This window comes from Sorex fumeus, unplaced genomic scaffold (assembly GCF_029834395.1).
Source record: "Sorex fumeus unplaced genomic scaffold, SorFum_2.1 ptg000072l, whole genome shotgun sequence".
Classification (NCBI taxonomy): Eukaryota; Metazoa; Chordata; class Mammalia; order Eulipotyphla; family Soricidae; genus Sorex; species Sorex fumeus.
This window is the reverse complement of record NW_026606129.1, coordinates 15042567-15068423: the sequence shown is the minus strand read 5'-3', so window position 1 is coordinate 15068423 and position 25857 is coordinate 15042567. Positions and strand designations below refer to the sequence as shown.

The following is a 25857-nucleotide window of genomic DNA, read 5'->3' as shown; positions in this document are numbered from 1 at the left end:
TTTATTTATTTTATTTTTTGCTTTTTGGGTCACGCCCGGCGATGCTCATGGATTACTCCTGGCTTTGCACTCAGGGATCACTCCTATCGGTGCTCGGGGGACCATATGGGATGCTGGGAATTGAACCCGGGTCGGCCACATGCAAGGCAAACGCCCTACCCGCTGTGCTATTGCTCCAGCCCCCTTAATTCTCTTTTTTAGTTTTTGGGTCACATCTGCAGTGCTCAGGGCTTACTCCTGACTCTGCACCCAGGGATCACTCCTGGCAGTGCTCCTATGGGGTGCCGGAGATCAAACTATGGTCAGCTGCATGCAGGATTGCACTGTAGCACTGTCCTCCCACTGTTCATCGATTTGCTTGAGCGGGCACCAGTAACGTCTCCATTGTGAGACTTGTTACTGTTTTTGGCATATTAAATACACCATGGGGAGCTTGCCAGGCCTCTGCCATGCAGGCGGGATACTCTAGGTAGCTTGCAGGGCTCTCTGAGAGGGACGGAGGAATCAAATCCAGGTCAGTCACGTGCAAGGCAAACACCCTACCCTCTGTGCTATCTCTCCTACTCCAGCTTCCTATTTGTTTCTTATATTATATAAAATCAGGCATGTGCTGGTAGGCTACAGGAGTTGTTTCTCACCTGAGAGGAAATCAGGGGTGGTCTGTCTGTCTTGGTTTTGGGAGCCACATCCAGAATTGCTTAGGGACTAGTCCCTGGGTAGTGGTACCCAATAGTGGTGGAGGGTCATGCAATGCTAGGGATCGAAGCTGTGCTTCCTTCACACAGAACGTACATTCAGTCTGTTGAGCTCTCTCCAGCACCCTATATCCTTTTAAATCCTTTTATCCAGTCCACAGAATTATTTCTCTCTCCTAGTAATCCAGTGAGCAAACAACATTGAGAATCAATGGTTTAGAAATAATAATAATGATGATCACGGTCACGGTCCTCCCATTGTTTATCGATTTGCTCAAGCGGGCCCAGTGATGTCTCCATTGTGAGACTTCTTGTTACTGTGTTTGGCATACCGAATACATCACGGGGAGCTTGCCAGGCTTTGCGGTGCGGGCGAGATACTCTCGGTAGCTTGCCGGGCTCTCTGAGAGGGGCGGAGGAAAATGATGATGATGATGATGATGATGATGATGATGATGATGATAATTAATAATAATAACAATAGATAACGGGGAGCAGGACCAAGAGCCATATATGAAACTGATGCCATTGATGTCTGGTCTTTCTAGGTGTTTCGGCACGGAGACCGCAGCCCCATCGAAACCTTCCCCGATGACCCCATCCAGGAATCCTCATGGCCACAGGGGTTTGGCCAGCTCACTCAGGTTGGTTGCATTTTCAGATAAACTGTTGCTAGGTCTCTAGGGATGCAGAGCATGGTGAGGTTTGTCATCTGTTGAAACCAGATAAGGACTTGACTAGCTAAGATCTGGCCAAGTGTTTTGCACACAATCCTGGCACCAAAAAAACTACCTCAAATATTTTTCAATTGTTGAACAAGGGGCACTTATGGTCAACTTGGGTGCTTTCTGATCTACCCTTGGTGACTAATAGGGAAAATATTGAATTGACTGTTGGACTCTGTTTAACCAATTATCCTTGAGACGTTATTAAAACCTCAGAGATGTCCCATGGACGGGAACAAGAATCAAGGAATTTGTGACTCAGCAACTCAGCGGTAGAACTCTTACCTTGAAGGTGAGAGGCCCCCGAAAAAATTTGTGGAATTATCTGAGGCCAAGGAGACAGCTCAGAGAGCTGGAGCACTACTTGGGAAAGAACTTTTCAGGAGAAAGAACTTTTCACCCCCCCACCAGGTTCAATCCCCAGCTTCCATGGTATTCACCCACCCTCCCATTGCTATGGGTGACTCCAAAAGCCAAAATAACAACAGTGATAATTAAACAGTGATAAATAAATAAAAGAAAGTCAATGTTTTACTTGCTCAGGCTCCACCAGAAAAGATGAAAACAAATATCATCTAGAAGCTGAGTTGACTGACTTGGGAAAACTCAATTCCTCTAGAACCAGAAACTAAATTTTTCTTGTCAGCTGGATTTTTTTTTTTTTAGATTTTTATTAGTGAAACACCATGAGGTACAGTTGTAGACTTACAAATTTTTGTGCTTGGGTTTCAGTTATACAATGATCAAGTACCCATCCCTCCACCAGTGCCCATTTTCCACCACCACAGGTCCCAGTATCCCTCCCACCCACCCCCCATCCTTCCCATCCCACCCTGCCTCTGTGGCAGGGCATTCCCTTTTGTTCTCTCTCTCCTTTTGGGTGTTGTGGTTCGCAAAAGAGGCAATGGGTGACAATCATGTTTGGACTATAGTCTACTTTCAGCATGCTTCTCCCATCCTGGGAGGATCCTCCCAACACCCTTTATTTGGTGCTCCCTTCTCTATCTGAGCTCCCTTTTCCCCTAGCATGTGTGGTTGGCCTCCAAGCCATGGAGCAAAATTCCTGGTACTAATCTCGGCCACTCTTGGGTGTTAGTCTCCTATTTTGTTACTTTATGTTCCCCAGATGAATGCAGTCTTTCTATGTCTATCCCTCTCTTTCTGACTCATTTCGCTTAACATAATACTTTCCATGTAGTACCGCTTGTATGTAAATTTCATGACTTCATCTTTTCTAACAGCTGCATAGTACTCCATTGTGTAAATATACCACAGTTTCTTTAACCAGTCATCTGTTCTCAGGCACTCAGGTTTTTTCCAGATTCTGGCTGTTGTAAAGAGTTGTCAACTGGATTTGTTGGGGCTCAGCCTTCCTTAGAAGTGGTTCATTAACCACCGGGACCCATCTTTCCTGAAGCACATCCAAGGAGGTGGTGAACAGAGGCACAAAGAGGTGTCATCACTGCTCCGATCCTGACTTCCCAGGGCCTTTCAGAGGTGGGGGCGCTTCTCCAGGAAGTGATATTTGACATATCATTCCAAGGTCCCAGCTGATTGCCAGTCAGTCAGGTGACATGGCCACAAGTGGAGGACAAGCTTTATCAGTTGCCTGGAGAGATAGTACAGCAGGCAGGGCATATGCCTTGCAGCCAACCCATCTTCTATCCCTAGCACTCCATATGGTCCCCCAAATTCACCAGGAATGATCCCTGAGCTCAGAGCTAAGACTAAACCCTGAACAACCACCAGGTGTGGCCCCCAAATAAAATTAAACAAAATAGGAGCTTTATTGGCAATCAGCTGGCCTTAGAAGATCGTGGTCTCCTGTCTTTAAAGTAACCATCTAGCCCACATGGCTTGGTTAGAGAAAGAGAACAGAGGTTTCAAGAAGGGTGCTGTGAGATTGAACCAACAAAGTCTCCCATGGACCACTCCATTTTATCTGCAAACATAAGTGAGGAAGAGGTTCAAATAGGAGAAACAGAGACCTTGTTTTTAATCTTTGGGGGAAAGGTAACAAAAGAAGGGCCAGAACAATAGTACAGTGGGTAAGGTGCTTGCTTTGTAACTAGATGATCCGGGTTTGATCCCCAGCATCCCATATGATCCCTTGAGTCGGCCAGGAGTGATCTCTGAGCATCATTAAAAAAAGAAAAAAGAAAGACATGTACACAGTGTGTCTCAAAAGCTTGCTCCTTCCAGCTCACAACCTGGGAATCTCTGGGCAGGGAACTGAGCTATGTACAGCAAACAGGACGCTTGCATTCGATCCCTAGAATCCCATATGGTTCCCCGAGCACCGCCAGGAATAATTCCTGAGTGCAGAGCCAGGAGTAACCCCTGAGCATTGCTAGGTGTGGTCCAAACTGCCCCATTTCCCCCCACCCCCCCCAAAAAATTCACTTGTTAAAATGCAGGTTCCAGAGCTGTGTCCTAAGCAGGAATTTGGGGGAAAAAGGAGGAATCTGCTTGATCATTTTCCTTCTGATGCCAGTCATGCATGACGAACATCAAGCTAAACCACCAATTCTCAATGATTACTATCAGCATCTTTGGGTGAGTTTGTTAAAAACAGATTCCTGAGCTCCACCCTGAAAATTCTGGTTTAGTAGGTCAAGGGCGTGGCCCAAAATTTAATTTCAAACCTACTCCCAGGTAATGCTGATACTGCTGCTCCCTAGGCCCCACTTTTAGTAATTAGTTCTGGTTTTGGGGTTTTTTTTCTATGAAACAAGCATAAATTATGCAGATAATGAAGTATTGCTTTAAAAGAAGCCTGACGTGATCTCTCAGTTCATCCTAGTCAACCTTTTTAGCAGTCATTGGATTTCTCCCATAATCCTCCTGGCAAGTGGTCAACCAGTCCCCTGAAAACATTTACCACAAAGATGAGCCACTGAATTCACTTCCTTACAACAGACATGAAGTGTTCACTTAATGCTTCAGATCAAATCAGTTTACTCACTCTCTGTCAAGTGCTAATGAAAAGAAATGTGTTTTCTCAGAAAGTCATGGCTGTAGATGAATGCACTCTTTTCTTTCCTTGAAATGGGTGTTATTGAGGATGTTATACCTTGTGCAACTAAAATAACACCATTGTTCATGCTGCACATTCAAAGAGAAGAGATGTGCCCACTTTTGCCACTCCTATTCAATATAGTATTAGAAGTCCTGGCCATTGTAGTTAGGCAAGAGAAAGGTATCAAGGGAATACAGATAGGAAAGGAAGAGGTCAAAATATCACTATTTGCAGACGATATGATATGGGCTGGAGCAATAGCACAGCGGGTAGGGTGTTTGCCTTGCACGCAGCCAACATGGCCGACCCGAGTTCGATTCCTCTGCCCCTCTCGGAGAGCCCGGCAAGTTCCGAGAGTATCTTGCCCGCACAGCAGAGCCTGGCAAGCTACTTGTGATGTATTCAATATGCCAAACACAGTAACAACAAGTCTCACAAAGGAGATGTTACTGGGCCCGCTTGAGCAAATCGGTGAACAACGGGAGGACCGTGATGATACTATACTTAGAAAACTCTAGAGATTCTACAGAAAAACTCCTAGAAATAATAGGTTGGTTTAGTAAAGTGGCAGGCTACAAAATCAACACCCAAAAGTCCCTGGCTTTCGTATATACAAGTAACGAAAGAGAAGAAATAGACATTTAAAAAAATCCCGTTCACAATAGTACCTCAGAAAATCAAGTACCTCGGAGTCAGCTTAACCAAAGAGGTGAAGGACTTATACAAGGAAAATTACAAAACACTACTTCAAAAAATAAAAGAGTACACTAGGAAATGGAGACACATCCCCTGCTCATGGATAGGGAGGATTAACATTATCAAAATGGCAATACTGCCCAAAGCACTACACAAATTCAATGCGGTCCCTATCAGGATACCCATGACATTTTTCAAAGAAATAGACAAAACACTCCTGAAATTCATATGGAACAATAAACCCCCATGAATAGCAAAAACAATCCTTGAGAAAAAAGAGGATGGACAGCATCACCCTCCCCAACTTCAAACTGTACTACAAAGCAGTAGTAATTAAGACTGCATGGTACTGGGCTAGAAACAGACCTGCAGACCAATGGAATAGAGTTGAATATTCTGTCACAGACCCCCAAATATATGACCACTTAATCTTTGACAAAGGAGCAAGAAATGTGAAGTGGGACAAGGAAAGCCTCTTCATTAAGTGGTGCTGGGAAAACTGGAAAGCTACCTGCAAAAAAAAATGAACACCGACCTCTGTCTAATGCCAGGCACAAAAGTCAGATCAAAGTGGATTAAAGACCTCAATATCAGACATGAATCCATAAGGTACATAGAGGAAAATGTAGGCAGAGCTCTCCACGACATTGAAGCTAAAAACACCTTTAAGGATGAAATAGCACTGGCCATGCAAGTGGAAGCAAACATAAACAAATGGGATTACATAAAACTAAGAAGCTTCTGCACTTCAAAAGAAACAGTGACCAAAATACAGAAAGAGCCCACAGAATAGGAATGAATATTTACCAAATACCCATCTGATTAATGGATTAATATTCAGGATATACAAGACACTGGTAGAATTGTACAAGAAAAATACCTCCAACACCATCAAAAAATGGGGAGAAGAAATGAACAGAAGTTTCCTCAAAAAACAAATACAAATGGCCAAAATGCACATGAAAAAAATGCTCCACATCGCTAGCCATCAGGGAGATGCAAATCAAAACAATAATGAGATATCATCTCACACCACAGAGACTGGCACACATTCAAAAGAACAAAAGCAACCAGTGCTGGTGTGGATGTGGGGTAATAGGGACACTCTTTCACTGTTGGTGGGAATGCTACTAGTCCAGCCTTTCTGGAAAACAATATGGACAGTCCTTCAGAAACTAGAAATTGAGCTTCCATATGACCCCGCAATACCACTTCTGGGAATATATCCCGAGGATGCAAAAAAGCACAGTAGAAATGACATCTATACCTATATGTTCATTGCAGCACTGTTCACAATAGCCAAAATCTGGAAGTAACCCAAGTACCCTGGAACAGATAACTGGTTAAAGAAACTTTGGTACATCTACACAGTGGAATACTATGCAGAGAGATGAAGTTATGAACTTTGCTTATAAATGGATAGTTATGGAGAATATCATTTTAAGTGAAATGAGTCAGAAAGAGAGGGACAGGCATAGAAGGACTGCACTCATTTGTGGAGTATAAAACAACATATCATGAGGCTGACACCTAAGGACTGTAGATACATGGGACAGATAGATTTCTCCATAGCTGGAAGCCTGCCTCATGAGCAAAGGGGAGAAAGCAGCTAGAATAGGGAAGGGATCACTAAGAAAAAGATGGCTGGAGGAATCGGCCAGGATGAGAGATGTGCGCAGAAAGTAGATAAAGTATCAAACATGATAACCTCTCAGAGTCTATATTGCAAACCATAAGCCCCAAAGTAGAGAGAGTTTATGGGGAATCATGTCTGCCATAGAGGCAGGGAGAGGGTAGGAAAGGGGGGGTATACTGGGGATATTGGTGGTGAGGAATGTGCACTGGTGGAGAGACGGGTGTTTGATCATTGTGTGATTGTAACCCAAACATGAAAGTATCTATCTTGTAACTATCTCACGGTGATTCAATAAAATTTAAAAAAACAAAAAAGAAGACGAAGAATGATGCTCTCTGAACTTAACTTTCGCTTATCTCTGTTCCCTTAGCTGGGCATGGAGCAACACTATGAACTTGGAACATATCTAAGGAAGAGATATGCAGATTTCTTGAATGAGTCCTATAAACATGAACAGGCAAGTTGGGGAGCCTCGAATGGGAGCCTTGATCTGTAGAAGAATCTGTAAAAGTGCTTTGCCTGTTTCTGGTTGAACTTTCACACAGGTCACAGGTCTTGTCAAACAATGTACTAAACAAGTGTGCAAATGTTTAGCTCCTAATAATCTGTGAAGATGACAAAATTCAACATTGTATGGGCCTCGAGGGAAGATGTTTTGGTTTAGTTAGTAATTACCATGTAATGGGTCTCCTTTGCTCTATTCAATTATTGGCATATTTGGTTGCTTTATATCATCATATACTCACAGTCGTGCCTCTCCCGCAACATCATTTGATAGGGATAGGAGCCCCCAAGTCTTCTTAGATTTTAGTGTGGGTGAACGGCCTTTTCTCAGATCAACTCTCAGCCTCACTGTGTATGTGTGTTGGGGGAGGGGAGATGCCCACTTCCTCTCACTTGTGCTCTGCTTCGATGTGCCTGCTCTAGGTTTACGTCCGAAGCACAGACATTGACCGGACATTGATGAGTGCAATGACAAACCTGGCTGCCCTCTTCCCCCCAGAAGGAACCAGCATCTGGAACCCCAGCCTGGCCTGGCAGCCCATCCCTGTGCACACAGTCCCTCGATCTGAAGACCAGGTCAGTGTGAGGACAAAACCAGGAGACTTCATTGGGGGAATTCAGCTGCTCAGTGCCTGTGGATTTGGGAGTCCCCCACTCCCATTTCGTTTTGTTGTTGTTGCTCCGACTGGGGATTGCACACCCTTGGCTGCAGTCCCACTGGAATGGAATTCTGCATGTGGGAAGATGCCAGGGATCAAATGCTGTGTGCTCAGACCACTGGGATCTCCAGAGCCCTGTGTGGTACAATCTCGAGTCTTTCCTAAATAAAACTGCAAAGGATAATGGGGCGAAGAGGCATAAAAGGAGTCAGAGTGGGGCCAGAGCAATAAGTACAGTAGGTAGGGTGCTTACTTTGCATATAGCCAACCTAGGTTTAATCCACAGCACCCCGGGTCATCCCCAGGTCTCTTAGGAGCAAGCCCTGAGCACCGCTGGGTAGGGACCAACAACATTCTCCATCCCCCCAAATAAAAGAGTAGGAGTAGAGTTTCTCTTTGAATCTTAGTCATCTACTTCCTTTTACCTGGACTGTTGGCAGTTTGTGTCTCCATACACACACACGCACACATACACACACACACACACACACACACACACACATGCCTCACAAATTCCCAAATTGAGCCTTCATTTCACTAGCTTGTGGTGCCCCGTAAGAGTTTCTTCTCTTCCTCTCAGGATATCCTAAGACCTCTCTACCTACTAATTTTCTCTTCCCCATAGGAATTCCCCACTCCTTGGATCAAGGACAAAGAAAGATTTGAGTGCTGCCTGCCTTTTCTTCCTCTGTGTCATCATGCATACCTTCAGTAGCAACCTTGAATATCAGATATTGTCCTCATTTTACAACAAGTGCAGTATGTAGTCAAAAATAAACAAAGCCAGTCCCAGGGCCACACATCAGGCCTGGGACTGGATCCAGGTGTAGGCCAGGCCAGGAACCGCATGATTCTCAATGCTCCCCTTTATTTGAATCACCTGGGTGCATTTAAACTCCTAATACCCAGGGCATTTGCCATTAACATATCAGGCTTTAAAGGTAGTGCTGGGCATAGTATTTTTTGTTTTTTTGTTTCAGTGATACTCCTAGCTCTGTACTCAGGAATTATTCCTAGCAGTTCTTGGGGGATCATATGGAATGCCGGGGCATTGAACCTACGTTGGTCACATTCAAGACAAATGTCCGGCCCATTGTAATATCACTCTGGCCCCATGGGCATAGTATTTTAAAAATAATCTGCCTACGGCTGGAAAGATGGGTTAGGGGTTAAGGTAGTTGTTTCACCTATAGGTGAAAATAAGGGCAATGAAATAAATTTAGTAGTCACCAACCAATGGGTTGTAATCAAAATGATACAAGATTGGAGTGAAGAGTTAATACAGAGGTTTAAGGTAGTTGCCTTGCATGTGGCCAACCCTGGTTTGATCCTAATACATTTGATTCCCTCAAGCACTGGTAAGAGTGACCCCAGAATACCACTGGGTTTGTTCTAATCCCCCCCAAAAAAAACAAGAACAAGCAAAAAGGTAAAAATTATATATATAATTTTAATGTGACAATCATAATTATATATTCTATATGTTATAATTATGTATAACATATATAAAATATATATAATTATGAGTGTCGGAGTTAAACTCACTTTATCTTCATAATAGATTTTTTTTAATGTACTGGAAATCAAACATGGGCTTCATACATGCAAGTGCTCTATTTGAACCCTATTCCCAGTCCCTATAATAGATTTTTAAATATACTTTTCTTCCATTAAACATGTGCCCTTATTTTACAGTTCTGCAGTTTGCAAACAATAATGCTTTGACTTTGATTTGTTGAGCTTCTTTCCAGAACCTCTGACTTGTGTGTGTGTGTGTGTGTGTGTGTGTGTGTGTGTTTGTGAATTCACGTGTACATCTAGCACTAGAAATGGACCCTAGAGAAGCCAGGTCACTATCCCATTATGCCATGGAGAACCAACAACATCCATGGTACAGTTAAACTTAGGCAAACTTATAAAAGAAACTATTTTCAGTTCTGTGCAGATACCTCATGCTTTAAGACCAGTAGACCGTTTACTTCTTTCCCCTCAATTTTAGAACTTCCATTCAACTCAAAACACATTGATATTAAAAAATAAAATCTTTTATTCAGGTGGCTTTGTACCTAATGAGGCTTGAAATATGGCTGCAACTTCCTTAGCTTCCCTCCAACACCCCCACAAATCCCTCTCCTGGTTATTAAAAGGATTTATGGTTTCTCTTTTATCCTCAGTTACTGTACCTGCCTTTCCGAAACTGTCCTCGTTTTGAAGAACTTGAGAATGAAACTTTGATCTCAGAGGAATTCCAGAAAATGCTGGATCCTTATAAGGTAAAAAAGTAAAATTAAAATTAGGGACCAGAGAGATAGAACAGAAAGCAAAGCACTTGCCTTGCATACAGCCAACTCTGGTTTGAGTCCTCAGCACCTCATCCGGACCTCAGAACAGAGTTAGGAATAAGTCCTAAGCAGCCAGGAGTGACCCAAAGAACAAAAAAATGGAAATAAAATTTAAATTAAAAAAATTATTAGATAGGCTGAAAAGATAGTACGGGGTTAAGGCACTTATCTTACATCCTGCTGACCCAAGTTCGAATCCTTTGCATTACATATGTTCCCCCGAGCTCCACCAGGAGTCACTCCTGTGCATAGAGCAAGGAGTAGCCCCGAGCTCTGCCAGGTGTGGCCCAAACCGCAACTCTACCCCCTCCCAAAAAACAAAAGAATGGTGCCAGCATTCAGTGAGGGAATATTCAGCCCCCTTCTCTGTCCACACAACACAGAACTGTCCCATCTTAGATGTCACTCGCTCATGCTATTCTTCAAGAACCCGGGAAAAAGTCATTGTTGTTCCCTTTGTGTTTCAGGATTTCATGGAAACTTTGCCCAAACTTTCAGGATACCAGGGACAGGACCTCTTTGGAATTTGGAGTAGAATCTACGATCCCTTATTTTGTGAGGTAAAGGAAACTCTCTCCAACATCAACTTTTCCAATTTTCTAACTTCCCCGATGCTGAAAAATTAATGCATTTTCTAGGGGTGGATGTATTTCTTCTCTTTCCTTTGACTTAAAACATAGTTTAACAGTCTAATAGTCACTTGAAAATTCTGACTTTTCTCCTTCTTATTTTAACCTCTTAGAACCCCCCCAAAAAATGACTTTTCTTCTGTGCCTTGTCATTGTATACTTCTTAGTCACTCACATGGGAGTCTTGAACTCCAGGCAGGGAATTTCATGATGATGTTGAACGTGATCTGGAATCTGGACATACAGAGAGAAATAAACAAGCCCATTTGCAGCTGGGTGGTTGACATGGGCTTATCTGGAAAATATCTCTTCTTCTCTGTAGAAGGCAGATTCAATAGTCTTTGAAACTGGAAGTACACTTTGGAGCATTTCCAAGGCTATCACAGCATTTCCTCCATCTCTCTCTTCCTTTTGCTGCTGCTTTTGTCACAGTGACCAAGAGCGGCCCTCACTAGATCCCGGTGCCCCTACACTTGGCCGTGGTACTTGCCAGGGTATATAGTATGCCCACCTGAGCAAGGAGCGCACCCGGGCCAAGCACTTGAGTTGTGCTGCTCACATACATTCTCTCAGGGGGAGTAGGAGGTCACACTCCTGGCCACGATGCACATACATCTATACTGCTTAAGTGCCAGAATCACATATTTTATTGGGCACCACCCCTAACTCCTCCCCATGATAGAGTCAAACTGACCCAAATAGATACTTTCTTCCCACTAGTTTCACTTGTATCATCCCATTGTTTCAAGACTGGTTTGTTTGCCTGAATAACTTCTCAAAGGACAGTAGGACATATTTTGGTGACAGGCTCCATTTTCTTTTTTCTTCCTCCTTCCCTGCAGCTGAATCTGGGCTATTCAATGTCACAGTCATGGTGTGTGTATCTGGGGTTCTTTTCACCACTCTTCCATTTATTCCCTCTATGGGTCTTCCTTCGTCCCTTTGGCCTGTACTTCTGTGAGTTGACACACACTCTCTCTCTTGCAACTTTTTTTTTCTTTTTGGGTCATACCCAGAAATTCACAGGAGTTACTCCTGGCTTTGCACTCAGGACTTACTCCTGGCGGTGCTCAGGGGACCATATGGGATGCTGGGAATCAAACTCGAGTCCGCCATGTGCAAGGCAAACGCCCTACCCGCTGTACTCCCACTCCAGCACCTCTCTTGCAACTTTTGATGCTAGAGATACGTCTCCATGGTAGGCCACAAATACTGACCCAGTATCTCTCTCTGTCCTTAAGGTGCGGTTTCAATATCTAGTTAATAAGTATTTGCCAAGTGCCTCTAGCCCATGAGAGGCAAGCTTCCCCCAAGAGCCATGAACAAGAGACTGAGGGGAGCAGAGAGTGTGTTGGAGAAGGCTCTGGGTGCACATTGTTTCCTCTGGTTGTTCTTTCAGGCAGTTCAGTCAGCAACCAAGGAAACATGCTCTAGGCCTGAATGATGTTTCCAGGCCCACGGGTGCACATTAAATTGCTTTAACTTTCACCAAGGCCTTGCCCTACTGCACTGAGCCTTCTGCAGAACCTAAATATTCTTCAACCCAGTTTAGCCAGAGGCTATGGGCGAGTAAGAAGGAACACATTCATTCTGTGGGTCTTTTTCTTGAAAATACCATGATGTGTGCTCGCTTCGGCAGCACATATACTAAAACTGGAATGACACTGAGAAGATTAGCATGGCCCCTGCACAAGGATGACACGCAGATTCGTGAAGCATTCCATATTTTTCTGAAACCCAAGCACAAAAATTTGTAAGTCTACAACTGTACCTCATGGTGTTTCACTAATAAAAATTGAAAAGAAAAAAAGAAAATACCATGATGTGTCCATTGTAAAGTTTTCTGAAAGAGAAACTTGGCAGAATTCCAGTCTGAAAGAGAAGAAAAAGTCAACAAAGAGGACACTTAGTGACACACACTCACACACACACACACACACACGTGTGTGTGTGTATGTGTGCCCTCTTTTCTTTGCTGCAGGATGTTCACAATTTCACGTTACCCTCTTGGGCCACCGAAGACACCATGACCAAGCTGAAGGAATTATCAGAGCTGTCCCTTTTGTCCCTCTATGGCGTTTACAAGCAGAAGGAGAAATCTAGACTTCAGGGAGGTGAGTAGGAGAGCGGGGGGGAATGTGTTGACGGTTGAGTGGTGTATGTGTTGTGTGTGGGTGTGTGGGTATGTGGGTGTGTGTCCCAGGCCCACCAAGAAGCAGCTCATTGACTTGAAACAAGTCACCTACCCACACCCGCCCAGTTTGGTTTTTTTTCAATTTTATTTTATTTTATTGTTTTTGTGTACAATACTGTTTTATTTTTCTTTGGGGCACGGGGACACTCCCAATGGTGTTTGAGGGCATCCCTGGTGATGCATCCAGGACTCTACAGTGCCAGGGACTCCCGCATGCAACGCCTGTTCTCTGGGCCTTGAACAGCGTTCTGACCCTGACTTGGTATTTTTCTCTTTGCGTCCATCGTTCTTGTACCTGTAAGGCTGGGGATCCCATACTTGGCTGCTGCGTGCCGGAGACCACATTCTTTCCCGTGGCCCCTAGAACTCGTGCAGCAGAGCCCGTGGGATCACACCTAGACACAAGTAGCCATGCCAGGCATTGAACTTCTGTCTCGCCAGCTCACTACGCCATTGTGGCCCACCACTGAGGTCTCCTGGATCCTCAGCCTTTTTTTATGTTTTGTGGGGTTTTTTTTGTTTTTTTGGTGAGGGGGGGACACCCAGAGGAGCTCAGGGATTACTCTAATAATAATACCAGGGGCACCGTATGGGATGCCAAGGATTAAACCTTGGTTTGCTGCATGCAAGGCAAGTGCTTTATACTATCACTCCAGCCCCATCCTTCAGCCTTTTGACACCTGAGGACCAACCAACCACAGGTCTGTATTTGAAAGTCACTGGGCTTCACCGGGAAGGCTGCAGAGTGTGGAAGTTGGCTCTCTTGGGCTCCACAAACACCAGCTCATTCCTGGGGCACCAGGTGTCAGCAGGGTGACTTGGCTCCATCCCATGGTGGAGGCAGGACCCCAGATTCATTTCTCTCAACCTGTCCCAACAGCCTTAGAAGTTGGCACTTCCTCAAACCACAGTCCAGGGACCAACAGTGCCAGCATCCCTCCCCTGACCTAAAAACACAATCTCAGGCCCCAGCCTTTACATCAGAATCTGATTTTATTTATGTGATTTGGAAGCCTCATCCAGCCATGCTGGTGGTGGGGGGTGGAAGGGGGGTGACTCCCAGCGGTGCTGGGGGACAATGTGGTGCCTGGGATCAAGATCAATCACATATGCGTGATGAGAGTAGACTATAGCCTGAACATGATTGCCACTCAACGTCTCTTTTGTAAACCACAGCACTCAAAAGGAGAGAGAGAACAAAAGGGAATGCCCTGCCACAGAGGTAGGGTGGGATGGGGGGATGGGGGGGCTGGAGGGATACTGGGATCAGTGGTGGTGGAGAATGGGCACTGGTGGAGGGATGGGTACTCGATCATTGTATAACTGAAACCCAAGCACAAAACTTTGTAAGTCTACAACTGTACCTCATGGTGTTCACTAATAAAAATTTAAGGAAAAAAAATCAATCACATATAATGCAAGCACCTAAGCCTCTGGTCTGTCTCTCCAGCCCAGAATCTGCATTTTAATAAAACCCCAAGACAAGCGCGCACCTGTATGCCACAGTTCCAGGAGCGCTCCTTCTGGTGCAGGAACTAGCGGAGGCCAGGGCAGAGAGCCAGGCAGGCAGTTTCTCCTCATTGATGCAGGTGCCCAAGAACAAAAGATGAGGTTGTCCCTGCTGCCTCCTGCTCCACTTGCTCCCCACCCACCCATGGCAATAGAACTGGTGTTCCAGGGAAGTCCCTTCCCTGCTTTGGGTCTCAGTTTCTCCATCAGAGAAGTACTCTCAGGTTTGGTCAGAACCTGGTGCCTTCTTGGACTTGGAGCCCCAAGCCAGTGAGTAGTCCTCTTGTCCTATTTTCTGGAGGAAGTTCGCTGCTATTGATAAGCCCAGAGATTATTCCTCGAGGCATCCCGTGCCAAAGCACAAACTCAGTCTTATTGTTCAGATCTGGCTAGACCAGAGAGACACGTCAGTGACATACTTGTCGAGTGACGAAGCAATCTGGACAGTGTCCTGCAGAGAAAATACTCATTGTCTGGGCCCCACAGTGAGGAATGTTCAGGCGGTGTCCAGAAACTTTGTCAAAACTGCTGTTTCATCCATGACATTCAGGAAGAATACTTTGATAAAATCCTTCCTCGCCCTCATTGCTTGTACACCCAGTCAGAAGTTTAGGAAGACCTGCTAGCTCTCAGATCTATCCTAGTAGAAATCTCTTCTTGTTCCAGACTCGGGGGGGGGGGGGGGGGGGGGGATAGTTCAAATCTGGTTTTTTTCTCTATCAATTTTTGATTTATTTGGTTTGGGAACTCTACCCAGCAGTATTCAGAGAATGCTCCTGGCTCTGTGCTCAGGGATCACTCCGGGCAGGCCTTCCCAGTGCCAGAAATCAAACCTGGGCTAGCTGCATGGAAAGCACTTTACCCACTGCACTATCTCTCTGGCCCTCAACTTTGGGTTTTTTTTTTAAATTTGGGGGGCTATACCCGGAGGTGCTCAGAGCTTACTCCTGGCTCTGCTCTGGGATCACTCCTGGTGGTACTCATAGAACTGTATAAGGTACTGGGAATGGAACCCAGGTTAGTGACATGCTAGGCAAGCACCCTACCCACTATACTATCTCTCTGGCCCCTTTTCTCTATCAAACAGTACTGGAAGCCAGCTTTGTTCCTTAGTCCGGGGAGCATCTAGGATGCTACTTCCTATGCTGCCAGCCAAGAGGGGACATCTGTGACAGACCACATGACTCACCAAGCCAAACCGCTTGCTCTAACCTTTACTGAAGATGTTGGCCAGACCCTGACCTCGTTGAGTTCAGGAGTGAGGGAAGCAGAGTGGAAGGCAGCAGTTGATAAGATAGAGTTGTACCCAATGTATATCTACCACTCCACCCAACCTAGTTCTTTTCCTCACTTCTAAACTCTTGAGAATTGTGGCAGAGAGAATCATTGTGTATCAACCAAAAGCATCTGGATGGAAGTATAAGTTCGTGTTCGGCTCCGTTTCACCACTGATCTCTCCTTCTTTCAGGCGTCCTGGTCAAAGAAATCATCAATAACCTGATGAGTGCGACTCAGCCATCAAACCGCCGCAAACTCGTCATGTATTCAGCGGTAAGTTGTTTTGCTCCCCCTGAGCATCCGTTTGTTCAAGTATCTGATCTCTCTTTTTCTTTTTTTCATTAGTGAAACACCATGGGGTACAGTTGTAGACTTACAAATTTTTGTGCTTTGGTTTCAGTTATACAATGATCAAGTACCCATCCCACCACCAGTGCCCATTCTCCACCCCCACCAATCCCAGTATCCCTCCCACCCCCGTCCCCCTCAACCCACCCCGCCTCTATGGCAGGGCATTCCCTTTTGTTCTCTCTCTCCTTTTGGGTGCTGTGGTTTGCAAAAGAGGCATTGGGTGGCAATCATGTTCGGTCTATAGTCTACTTTCATCATGCGTCTCCCATCCTGGGCAGATCTTCCCAGCACCCTTCATTTGGTGCTCCCTTCTCTATCTGAGCTGCCTTTACCCCTAGAGTGTGCGGCTGGCCTCCAAGCCATGGAGTGAACCTCCTGGTATTTATCACAGCTATTCTTGGGTGTTCACGCGGCCAACATGGCCGACCCGAGTTCGATTCCTCCACCCCTCTCGGAGAGCCCGGCAAGCTACCGAGAGTATTCGATATGCCAGACACAGTAACAACAAAGTCTCCAACGGAGACGTTACTGGGCCCGCTCGAGCAAATCGACGATTAACGGGAGGGCCTTTACCTTTACCTTTATTCTTGGGTGTTAGTCTCTTATTTTGTTACTTTATGTTGCCCAGATGAATGCGATCTTTCTATGTCTGTCCCTCTCTTTCTGGCTCATTTCGCTTAGCATGATCTTTTCCATGTAGTACCACTTGTATGTAAATTTCATGATCAAGTGTCTGATCTCTTGGAGGAGGAAGCATGGCCTTAACCCTGTTCCCCAACACTCTGGAGTGAGTAGATGCCTACTCCCATCAAATTTAAGTTAAAACATAATTCTGCCACTTCAACAGTTGTCACTATTTTTGGTTTGGGGGTCACACCCAGTGGTACTCAGGGATTACTCCAGGCTCTGTGCTCAGGGATCACTCCGGAAGTGCTCTGGGGACCATATGCAGTGCTGGGAATCCAACCCTGGTTAGAGCTGCATGCAAGACAAATGTCTTATCCCCTGTACTATCTATCCAGCCCCAAACATTGTCACTCTTAAAATGGACAACAAAGCACATAAACTTCACAAAGAGCTGCCTATAAAGGCCACACAAACAAATTCTGGTGCCGCAGAGAAGGGAGACATCAGTCTGTTTGATCCTTAGCATAGTAAACAAGAATCACTAGGTATAACCAATGTCAATGCCAAAATAACTTAATTTTAGGGACTGGGGAGAGAGCACAGCAGGGAGAGTACTTGCCTTGCACGTGGCCAACCTGGGATCGATCCCCAGCATCCCATATGTTCCCCTGAGCACTGCCAGGAGTGATTCCTGAGTGCAAGGCCAGGAAAAATCACCCTGTGGCCCATAAACCAAAAAAAATTAATTTTAAAATATAGTCTAATGTTATCCTCTGTAATATTTTAAAATTTAGTGAAAACCAATAAAACATTTTCTACTGGGAAAGTCATGTAATAAAAATCAAAGATTTGTTTCAGATTTCCTTTCTTTTGTTTCAGGATCCTATGATCTTAATTATATCACTTAATTTTTCTAGATCTCTATTTCTCTATCTTTTAAAAGAAAATAACACTATAACACTGTCCTCCCGTTGTTCATCGATTTGCTCGAGCGGGCCCAGTAACGTCTCCATTTTTTTTTTTTAGACTTGTTGTTACTGTGTTTGGCATATCGAATACGTCACGGGGAGCTTGCCAGGCTCTGCCGTGTGGGCGAGATACTCTCGGTAGCCTGCCGGGCTCTCCGAGAGGGGCGGAAGAATTGAACTCGGGTCGGCCATGTCAGCTGCCTGCAAGGCAAACGCCCTACCGCTGTGCTATCTTTCCAGCCCAAAAAGATATATATATATGCAAATCTCACAGCCAAGTACAGAGCAGATACTTTATCAAAATAAGCTTTTCCAGCACAGGATGATCTCACTTATATCAATGGTGTGTAAAATAGCTGCACTGTAGCACTGTTCTCCTGTTGTTCATAGATTTTCTCGAGCAGGCACCAGTAACGTCTCCATTGTGAGACTTGTTACTGTTTTTGGCATATTGAATACACCACAGCGAGCTTGCCAGGCTCTGCCATGCGGGTGGGTTACTCTCAGTAGCTTGCCAGGCTCTCCAAGAAGGACAGAGAAATCGAACCCAGGTAGGCCATGTGCAAGGCAAATGCCCTCCCTGCTGTGCTATCGCTCCAGCCCAAATAAAATAACTAGATGAGAAAATGTAATGTAGTAAAGGGGGGATGCCTAGATCAGCCTTGACCTCAGAGTAGAGGGAAAATAAGTATAGAGAAAGAAAGAAGTTCGGGGGGAAAGAAGAGAAAGGAGACTAGGCATCAGGGGCCTAGTTATACTGATGATGTGGGAGAGTGGTAGAGCTATATATCTAAACTACAACCACAAAGCTTTGAAATGTGCTGTCAAGATAAGGATATTTGAGGGTGCACAAAAACAATGGTTGGAATTGGTGTTGAAATATTGTACATCAAAAACCCAACTATCAATAACTTTGAAAATCATGGTTCTTGGTCTTCTACAACTGTCTAATACATACCTGTTGAAGATAATTCTTTGTAAATCATGGTTCTTTGGTCTTCTACAACTGTCTAATTCATACCTGTTGAAGATAATTCTGAACCAGATGTTAAAATAAAAAATTTGTGTCAACTCTCTGTAGCACGACACTACCGTGAGTGGTCTACAGATGGCGCTAGATGTCTACAATGGACTCCTTCCTCCCTATGCTTCCTGCCACTTGATGGAATTGTACCTGGACCAAGGGTAAGTGTCTAAGAATCAATCTTTCCAACTTCGCATTGCTAGACCTCGAGTTTCTTTTGTCTTTTTCATTGGTCTTGTTTTACATTCCAGAAAGGAGGGTGCTTTAAATAGTGGCCATCCATAACTCCTTCATAAAGGAGTCATGTTTTCACTTTGTCTTCATGAAAACTTCTGAGGAAAAACTATATACACAACGTCAATGAAAAAAAAATTGAAAATTACCCTAAAAGACAAAAGCGACTTAATTTTTAAAATCATAACAAATCTTCAATTTCTTTAAAGCCATTATACAAGTATTTTATATATATATATATATATATATAAAGTCAATAAAACTTTGAAAACAACCCTAAATGACAAAAGTTGCTTTTAATAAAAAGATTATGGTATTCAAAGAAGTAAACAAGCATTACATTTTTCTCTGTGTAAAAAAAAAAAACACAGAGAGGCAGGAGATGGTAAAAGATGTCAAAGGAAAAGGAAGTTCATGGAAGTTTCTGTTACAAGTCAATGAGCAGGACCGTCTGTAACGTTTCTCCCAGGGATTTTGTGAAGTAAAATATCACAGGCAAATTTTGGACCAAAGATCCTTTATTTTCAATGCCCAGAGTAAGAGGGAGCCTGAGACTATGGAGAAGCTGCTTCCTCTTACTGCAAGGGTCCCTCTTCCCCAAGCTTATCATTGCATGTAGACACACACACACACACACAACATACATAACACACACAAATAGGTTGCATGTTTAATTGGCATGTTAAATCTATTTTTAGCATTAAAAAGATTTGGAGGGTCAGAGCAGTAATATATCAGGTATGGTGCTTGCCTTCCATGCAAGATTTGACCCCCAACATCACCTATGGTCCCCCACGCCCTTCCAAGAGTGATCCCTGTGGTCAGAGCCAGGAGTAAGTCCTGAGCATGATGGAAATGATGCAAAAACAGACCGAAAAAAAAAATAAAATTAGGGGAAAGCCACTCCCAAGGTCAGTTTTAGGAGCACCCTGACACATGCTGGTTTGGTACAATTTCAAACCCCTTTTCCAGTAACAGTCTTCTGAGATAAGTAAGATGCTCCAGGAAGAGCAGTTCAGCTTCTTCCTATTAAGGCACAAAGGTAGGAGACAGACACAAGGGTAGGATGGATGGCGTGCTTGCTAGCGTCTTTGCTTAAGTTCTTTTTACCAGCAGGCTGTGAGTTGAAGGGCTCCTCCAAGACTTCCACCCCCTCCCCACCAACCAGGCTACATTCATATACTAATGACTTAAGTATATGCATTAAAGACTTTAAACACCTCCATGGAGCTTTTGGGGACCAGTCAAAAGACAGACCCATGGTGACCACAGAGTAACTTATGGTCATTGTGTCCCTCCCCAGTGACCAAGGCTCTGCTTAAAGTCACTTAGCAGAGTCAAATTTTGAATTTTATTTTATTTATTTTATTTTTTATTTTTTTTAAGGCCCTCCCGTTGTTCATCGATTTGCTCGAGTGGGCCCAGTAACATCTCCATTGGAGACTTTGTTGTTACTGTATTTGGCATACCGAATAGGTCATGGGGAGCTTGCCAGGCTCTGCCGTACAGGCGAGATACTCTCGGTAGCTTGCCAGGCTCTCCGAGAGGGGCGGAGGAATCGAACTCGGGTCGGCCATGTCGGCTGCCTGAAAGGCAAATGCCCTACCGCTGTGCTTTTTGAATTTTAGAAGGACTCAGTTTACCCAAAACTGTAGGGGTTGCCAGGACATGTGGGTTTCATTGTTAAATCATTGCAAACTGGGAAGAGCTGGCCACCAAGGCCAGCACCATGTCGAGAATGAAGACCCATGACCCATACCCATGACCCAGACCTTGTCTTTGGAAAGATAAGGCCAGAAGTACCTTTGGAAGCTCCACAATTTTGTGAGATATCATTAGTGGAGGGGCTGGAGCGATAGTACAGCTGGTAGGGAGTTTGCCTTGCATGCAGCCAACCCAGGTTCAATTCCTCCATCCCTCTCAGAAAGCCCTGCAAGCTACCAAGAGTATCCCGCCCACACAGCAGAGCCTGGCAAGCTCCCCATGGCGTATTTGATAAGCCAAAAACAGTAACAACAAGTCTCACAATGGAGACGTTACTGGCACCCGCTCGAGCAAATCTATGAACAGAGGGAGGACAGTGCTACAGTGCTATCATTGTGGAATCAGAGCAAGGAAGGGATAAATTGAGGGCAGTGATATCAAAATTTAATTTCTGGGTTAATTTGAAAGGCACTTTTTATAACCCCCTCAAGGCACCCCAGTAGCTGTCCACAGGACCCACTTGCCTGTGAGGTGCTTCAGGGCTCAGCAAAGGCCATGCTGGGCTTACCAGTCTCTGTGACTGTATTGAAATCCTTAATAATTTTTCCATGATGTTTAGCACATTTTAGCAATCTGGTTTTTGTTATCATTGCTGTTGTTTGGGGCCATACCAGGTGATGCTCAGGGGTTACCCCGACTTTGAACTACAGAATTATTCCTGGTGATACTTGAGGAACCTTATGGAGTTCTGAGGATCGAACCCAGGTCATCCCCAAGCAAGGCAATTGCCCTCCCCCCAGTGGTCTCCCTCCAGCCCCCATTATTGTTGATGTTGTTGTTGAGTCCCTATCTCTTCTCTGTAGTGCTGCCGTTGTGATGACCAGGGATTGCACGCACTTGGCCACAGTGTCCATTGAGCTCTCTCTGACCCCAATCTCTATTTTAGGGGATCCCACTTGCCCTGGAGGAAATAAGGAGAAAGGAAAAAAGAATAACTTATTATTTTTTCAGCCATCATAGGACTGTAAATGTTAAAGTTGTCGTAAGAACTAAATATGTTCTTGAAATGTTAACTTGGGGATAGAGAGATCATTCAGGAGGTTGAGGACAGACCTGACATGTGCCAGGTACTGGGTTTGACCCTCAGTAACGCATGACCCCCCACCTCCAGCACCACCAGTGTAGCTGTGGGGACCCCTGAGCACTGAACTCTATGGCCTGCACCAGTGGACAGAAGCACTCGGGATTTCTAGGTACCTCTGGGGGTGACTCCAATTAAAAAAAAATACATGTATAAAGCCAGAGAAATAGCACAGCAGGTAGGCCATTTATAAGCCCTGATCACCATCAGGTGTGGCCCAAAACCAAACTATGTGTATGTGTTGTGTGCGTGTGTGTATATATAGATATATATATATATACACATATGTATGTATGTGTATATATATGCAAGTATATATGCATATGCATTTAGTGTTTTGTTAGAAACCAAATTTTTTAAAATACGCTATATGAGATTTTACTAACTTAAAAATAGTACTTCTTTTCACTTGCCAATTTTATGAAATACTTTTGCAAAGTTTCTGTATATATCATCAATTGTGTCTTCCCCACTGAAACCCATTTGAATCTCTGAAATCTATTTTCCAAAGTCCTTCACTGAGAAGGGTACTTTCAGGGGTGACCTGAAAAACCACAAACATTTTCAAAGAAAACAAAAAACAGGTTGACTTATGAGGGAAATGCCAAATTGCCTCTGTGGAGTTATTCCCCACAAGAGGGATCACAGAATCCTACATCGTGGGTGGGTCTCTCCACTCAGCATCTCAGCCGAGGGCCTTCCCCTGAATAGAACATTGTTCTTTTTTAAAGAACAGAGGGACCAGAGAGATAGATCAATGGGGAAAAGCTCTGGCCTTGCACGTGACAGACCCAAGTTGGCTCGCCTGCACCCCACCTGGTCCCCCAATCCTGCCAGGAGTGAATCCTGAGCACTGCGGGGTATAGCCTTCTAAAAGAGAGAATTGAAAGGCCCCTCAGGGTCGACCCTACAGATCCCTGTTCTCTTGCTCTGTGTGGTCGAGGCATGGATTTGCACAGTCTATGCAGAGGTCAGTCCAGGGTTCGGGCTGGTTTGGAAGCTGGAAATACATTCAGGGCAAAGACTGAAAGAAATAGCAAGGGAGGAAAAGAGAAAAGGAAGGACTCAAAGAGAAGCCTAATTGGAGGCCAGCCACACATGCTAGGGGAAAAGGGAGCTCAGACAGAGAAGGGAGCACCAACTAAAGGGTGTTGGGAGGATCCTCCGAGGATGGGAGAAGTATGCTGAAAGTAGACTATGGACCAAACGTGATTGCCACTCAGTGCCTCTCTTGCAAACCACAGAACCCAAAAGGAGAGAGAGTGAACAAAAGGGAATGCCCTGCCACAGAGGCAGGGTGGGATGGGGGGATTGAGGGTGGGAGGGATACTGGGATCTGTGGTAGTGGGAAAAGGGCACTGGTGGAGGGATGGGTACTTGATCACTGTATAACTGGAAACCAAGCACAAAAATTTGTAAGTCTACAACTGTACCTCATGGTGTCTCACTAATAAAAATTTAAAATAAATAAATAATAATAATAAAAAGTAAAAAAAGAGAGAGAGAGAAGCCTAAAAGATTAGCTCCCCGCTTCTCACTCAAAGGCTTCTCAGGTCATCCCCAAACTCCCCCAACATCTCAACTTCTACTCTGCTGAAGCGATTATCCAACACACAGCTCCTCACTATTTCCAACCGTGACCCTGCTGACCCCCCCCCAAAAAAAAACAGGCCCAGACTTTCCCTTCCCTCATCTCAGCCGGCTCTTCCCCACTGGCTCTAGCACTAGGTCTTGTGCCCACCCATGGCAGTGCCAGTCCCCACCTGCCGCTAACCTGTCTCTCCTGGCCTCCTGCAGGGAGTACTACGTGGAGATGTTCTACCGCAATGAGACGCAGCGTGAGCCTCACCCCCTCACCCTGCCTGGCTGCACACACAGCTGCCCTCTGAGCAAGTTCACTGACCTGCTGGCACCCGTGATCCCCGGAGTATGGGCCGATGAGTGTCTGACCACCAGCAGCCACCAAGGTACCAGAGCGTGATGACTTAGGGGGCCCCAAGCACTGCCAGAAACTCCAAGCCCCCATCTCGGGTGGATGTGCTTGGAGAACATGACTTGGCTATCTCTCCCTGTAAGAAAAAATGGATTTTGGGGGGAGGTGAATCATTGTATGTTTCAGAGACCTCTTCACTCCACTACACACATACCCAGCACCTTTTCTCTTTACGTGGTCCTGGATCCACTTGCCTAAACCTTGATGAGGGTTTTCTTTTTTTTTTTTTCAGTGTTATTTTTTTAAGCTAGAGCTCTAAAATAGTGGTCAAACCTAGATGCAAGTTTGTGCTCTGCTACAGGATGGGCCCACCAGTCTTTTGTTCTAGAAGGATGCCCCATGTCTCATTTGAGCAGGATTCTACTGGGTTGTTCTCTGAGAGTATGAAGTAGAGTTGATTTCACACCAAAGGTACAATTCTGAGGTAGAGCAAGGGAAGGAAGATTCAAATGCTCAAGATAGGCACATCTGAAGCACCGCCAGTTGTAGCTCCTGAGTGCAGAGCCAGAACTAACCCCTGAGCATAGTCAGATATGACCCAAAAAGCCAAAAAAAAAAAGGGGGGACTGGAGCGAAGTAGAGCAGGCAGGGTAATTGCCTTGCACATGGCCAACCCGGGTTCAATTCCCGGCATCCCAAATGGTCCCCCGAGTACCACCAGGTGTAACTCCTGAATGCAGAGCCAGGAGTAACCCCTGAGCATCACCGGGTGTGACCGTCCACCCCCCCCCCAAAAAAAATCCCAAAAAAGATTAGAAAATTAAAAAAATAAAGTCAGACACACTCATTCCAGCCTCGCATAGAAGAAACCAGAATTGGGATGCTATGGTAGGAACTGAAGAAATTCCTCTACTAGGAAGCTGAAGGGGTTATCTTCAGGCTCATTGGGAGGAAAGAGCTGAAAATAAAATCACTACATGGTCCTTTAGTTTTGGAAAATCTTGTTACTTCAGAAGGAACCATGCTCAAATTGACATGCAGAAAACTCAGAGGAGTTTTCTGTGTGTGAAGCTCTTGGACTGTGTAACAAATTGCAAACCAGTGATTTGATGAGAACAAGCTCTTTGGGCCGAGCAGAGCAGAGATAGAGTCCCCACAGAAGCACAGGATCTCTTGAAGCTCCAATGGTGAAGGATGCTGAATCTGAAATTATTTAAGAAAGGAAATCTGAGGGGCCAGGGAGATGGGTGAAAGGACTAGAGCACATGCTTAGCTTTGGGAGCCCTGGGTTTGCTCCTGACACCCATGCCCCAAACAAACAAAAAAAGAGAAACTATGAGAATGCATCTTAAACTGAAATAAATCTAGAACCGTAAGACAATACTGAATGCTTCGGGGAGAAAAATGAATTTAAATGTTGAACATGTGACTGTAATGATCTGTTCTCTTTCTAGTTTAGGAAATGTGATCACAATAGTGGTAAAAGATATGGTATTGATGTGCAAAGTCTCTGCATTCCTCTTCCACAAGTCCACTAAAGTCCAATGTCACCTCTCATCTACCTCTTCTTTCCCCCACTGAGTTTTGTGGCCCAAGGCCAAGGCTTTGTCATTGTTTGATACTATCTGTTCCCTGGTTCAGTTTCTTTTAATACTTCAGAGGAGTGATATCATCCAGCATTTGTCCTTTTCCCTCTGACTTGTTTCTCTTAACATGAGGCCTTCCTGTTCCATCCACGTAGCTGCAAACTGCAAGATTGAATCTTTTCTTACAGCTGTATAGTATTCCGTCATGTCATTATACCACATCTTCTTCATCCAGTCATCTGTCATTTGGACATTTGGGTAGCTTCCACGTATGATATCTATATCAAGGATAAATATGGTCCTATGTGAGGCTAACTCTATTGTCTCCCAGAAACCTAAACAAGTTCACAGGTCCTGTTGAAACTACCCACTCTACAGGAAGAAATGCACACATGATTCTCTT

At 44.7% G+C, this 25857-nt stretch overlaps 1 protein-coding gene and 1 non-coding gene across 2 annotated transcripts in view; both read left to right on the top strand.

The window, feature by feature from the left end:
* Positions 1-25857, top strand: part of ACP3 (acid phosphatase 3) — a 52437-nt gene that overhangs the window by 14678 nt on the left and 11902 nt on the right. The window contains exons 2-10 of the mRNA XM_056129543.1: positions 1244-1339; positions 7142-7228; positions 7699-7851; positions 10109-10207; positions 10744-10836; positions 12887-13019; positions 16077-16159; positions 18914-19017; positions 23733-23902. Coding sequence (XP_055985518.1) covers positions 1244-1339; positions 7142-7228; positions 7699-7851; positions 10109-10207; positions 10744-10836; positions 12887-13019; positions 16077-16159; positions 18914-19017; positions 23733-23902 — 1018 coding nt within the window. The remainder of the gene's footprint in view (positions 1-1243; positions 1340-7141; positions 7229-7698; positions 7852-10108; positions 10208-10743; positions 10837-12886; positions 13020-16076; positions 16160-18913; positions 19018-23732; positions 23903-25857) is intronic.
* Positions 12529-12635, top strand: LOC130038029 (U6 spliceosomal RNA). The gene has a single exon (XR_008794584.1). It is a non-coding gene; the product is annotated as a U6 spliceosomal RNA (small nuclear RNA).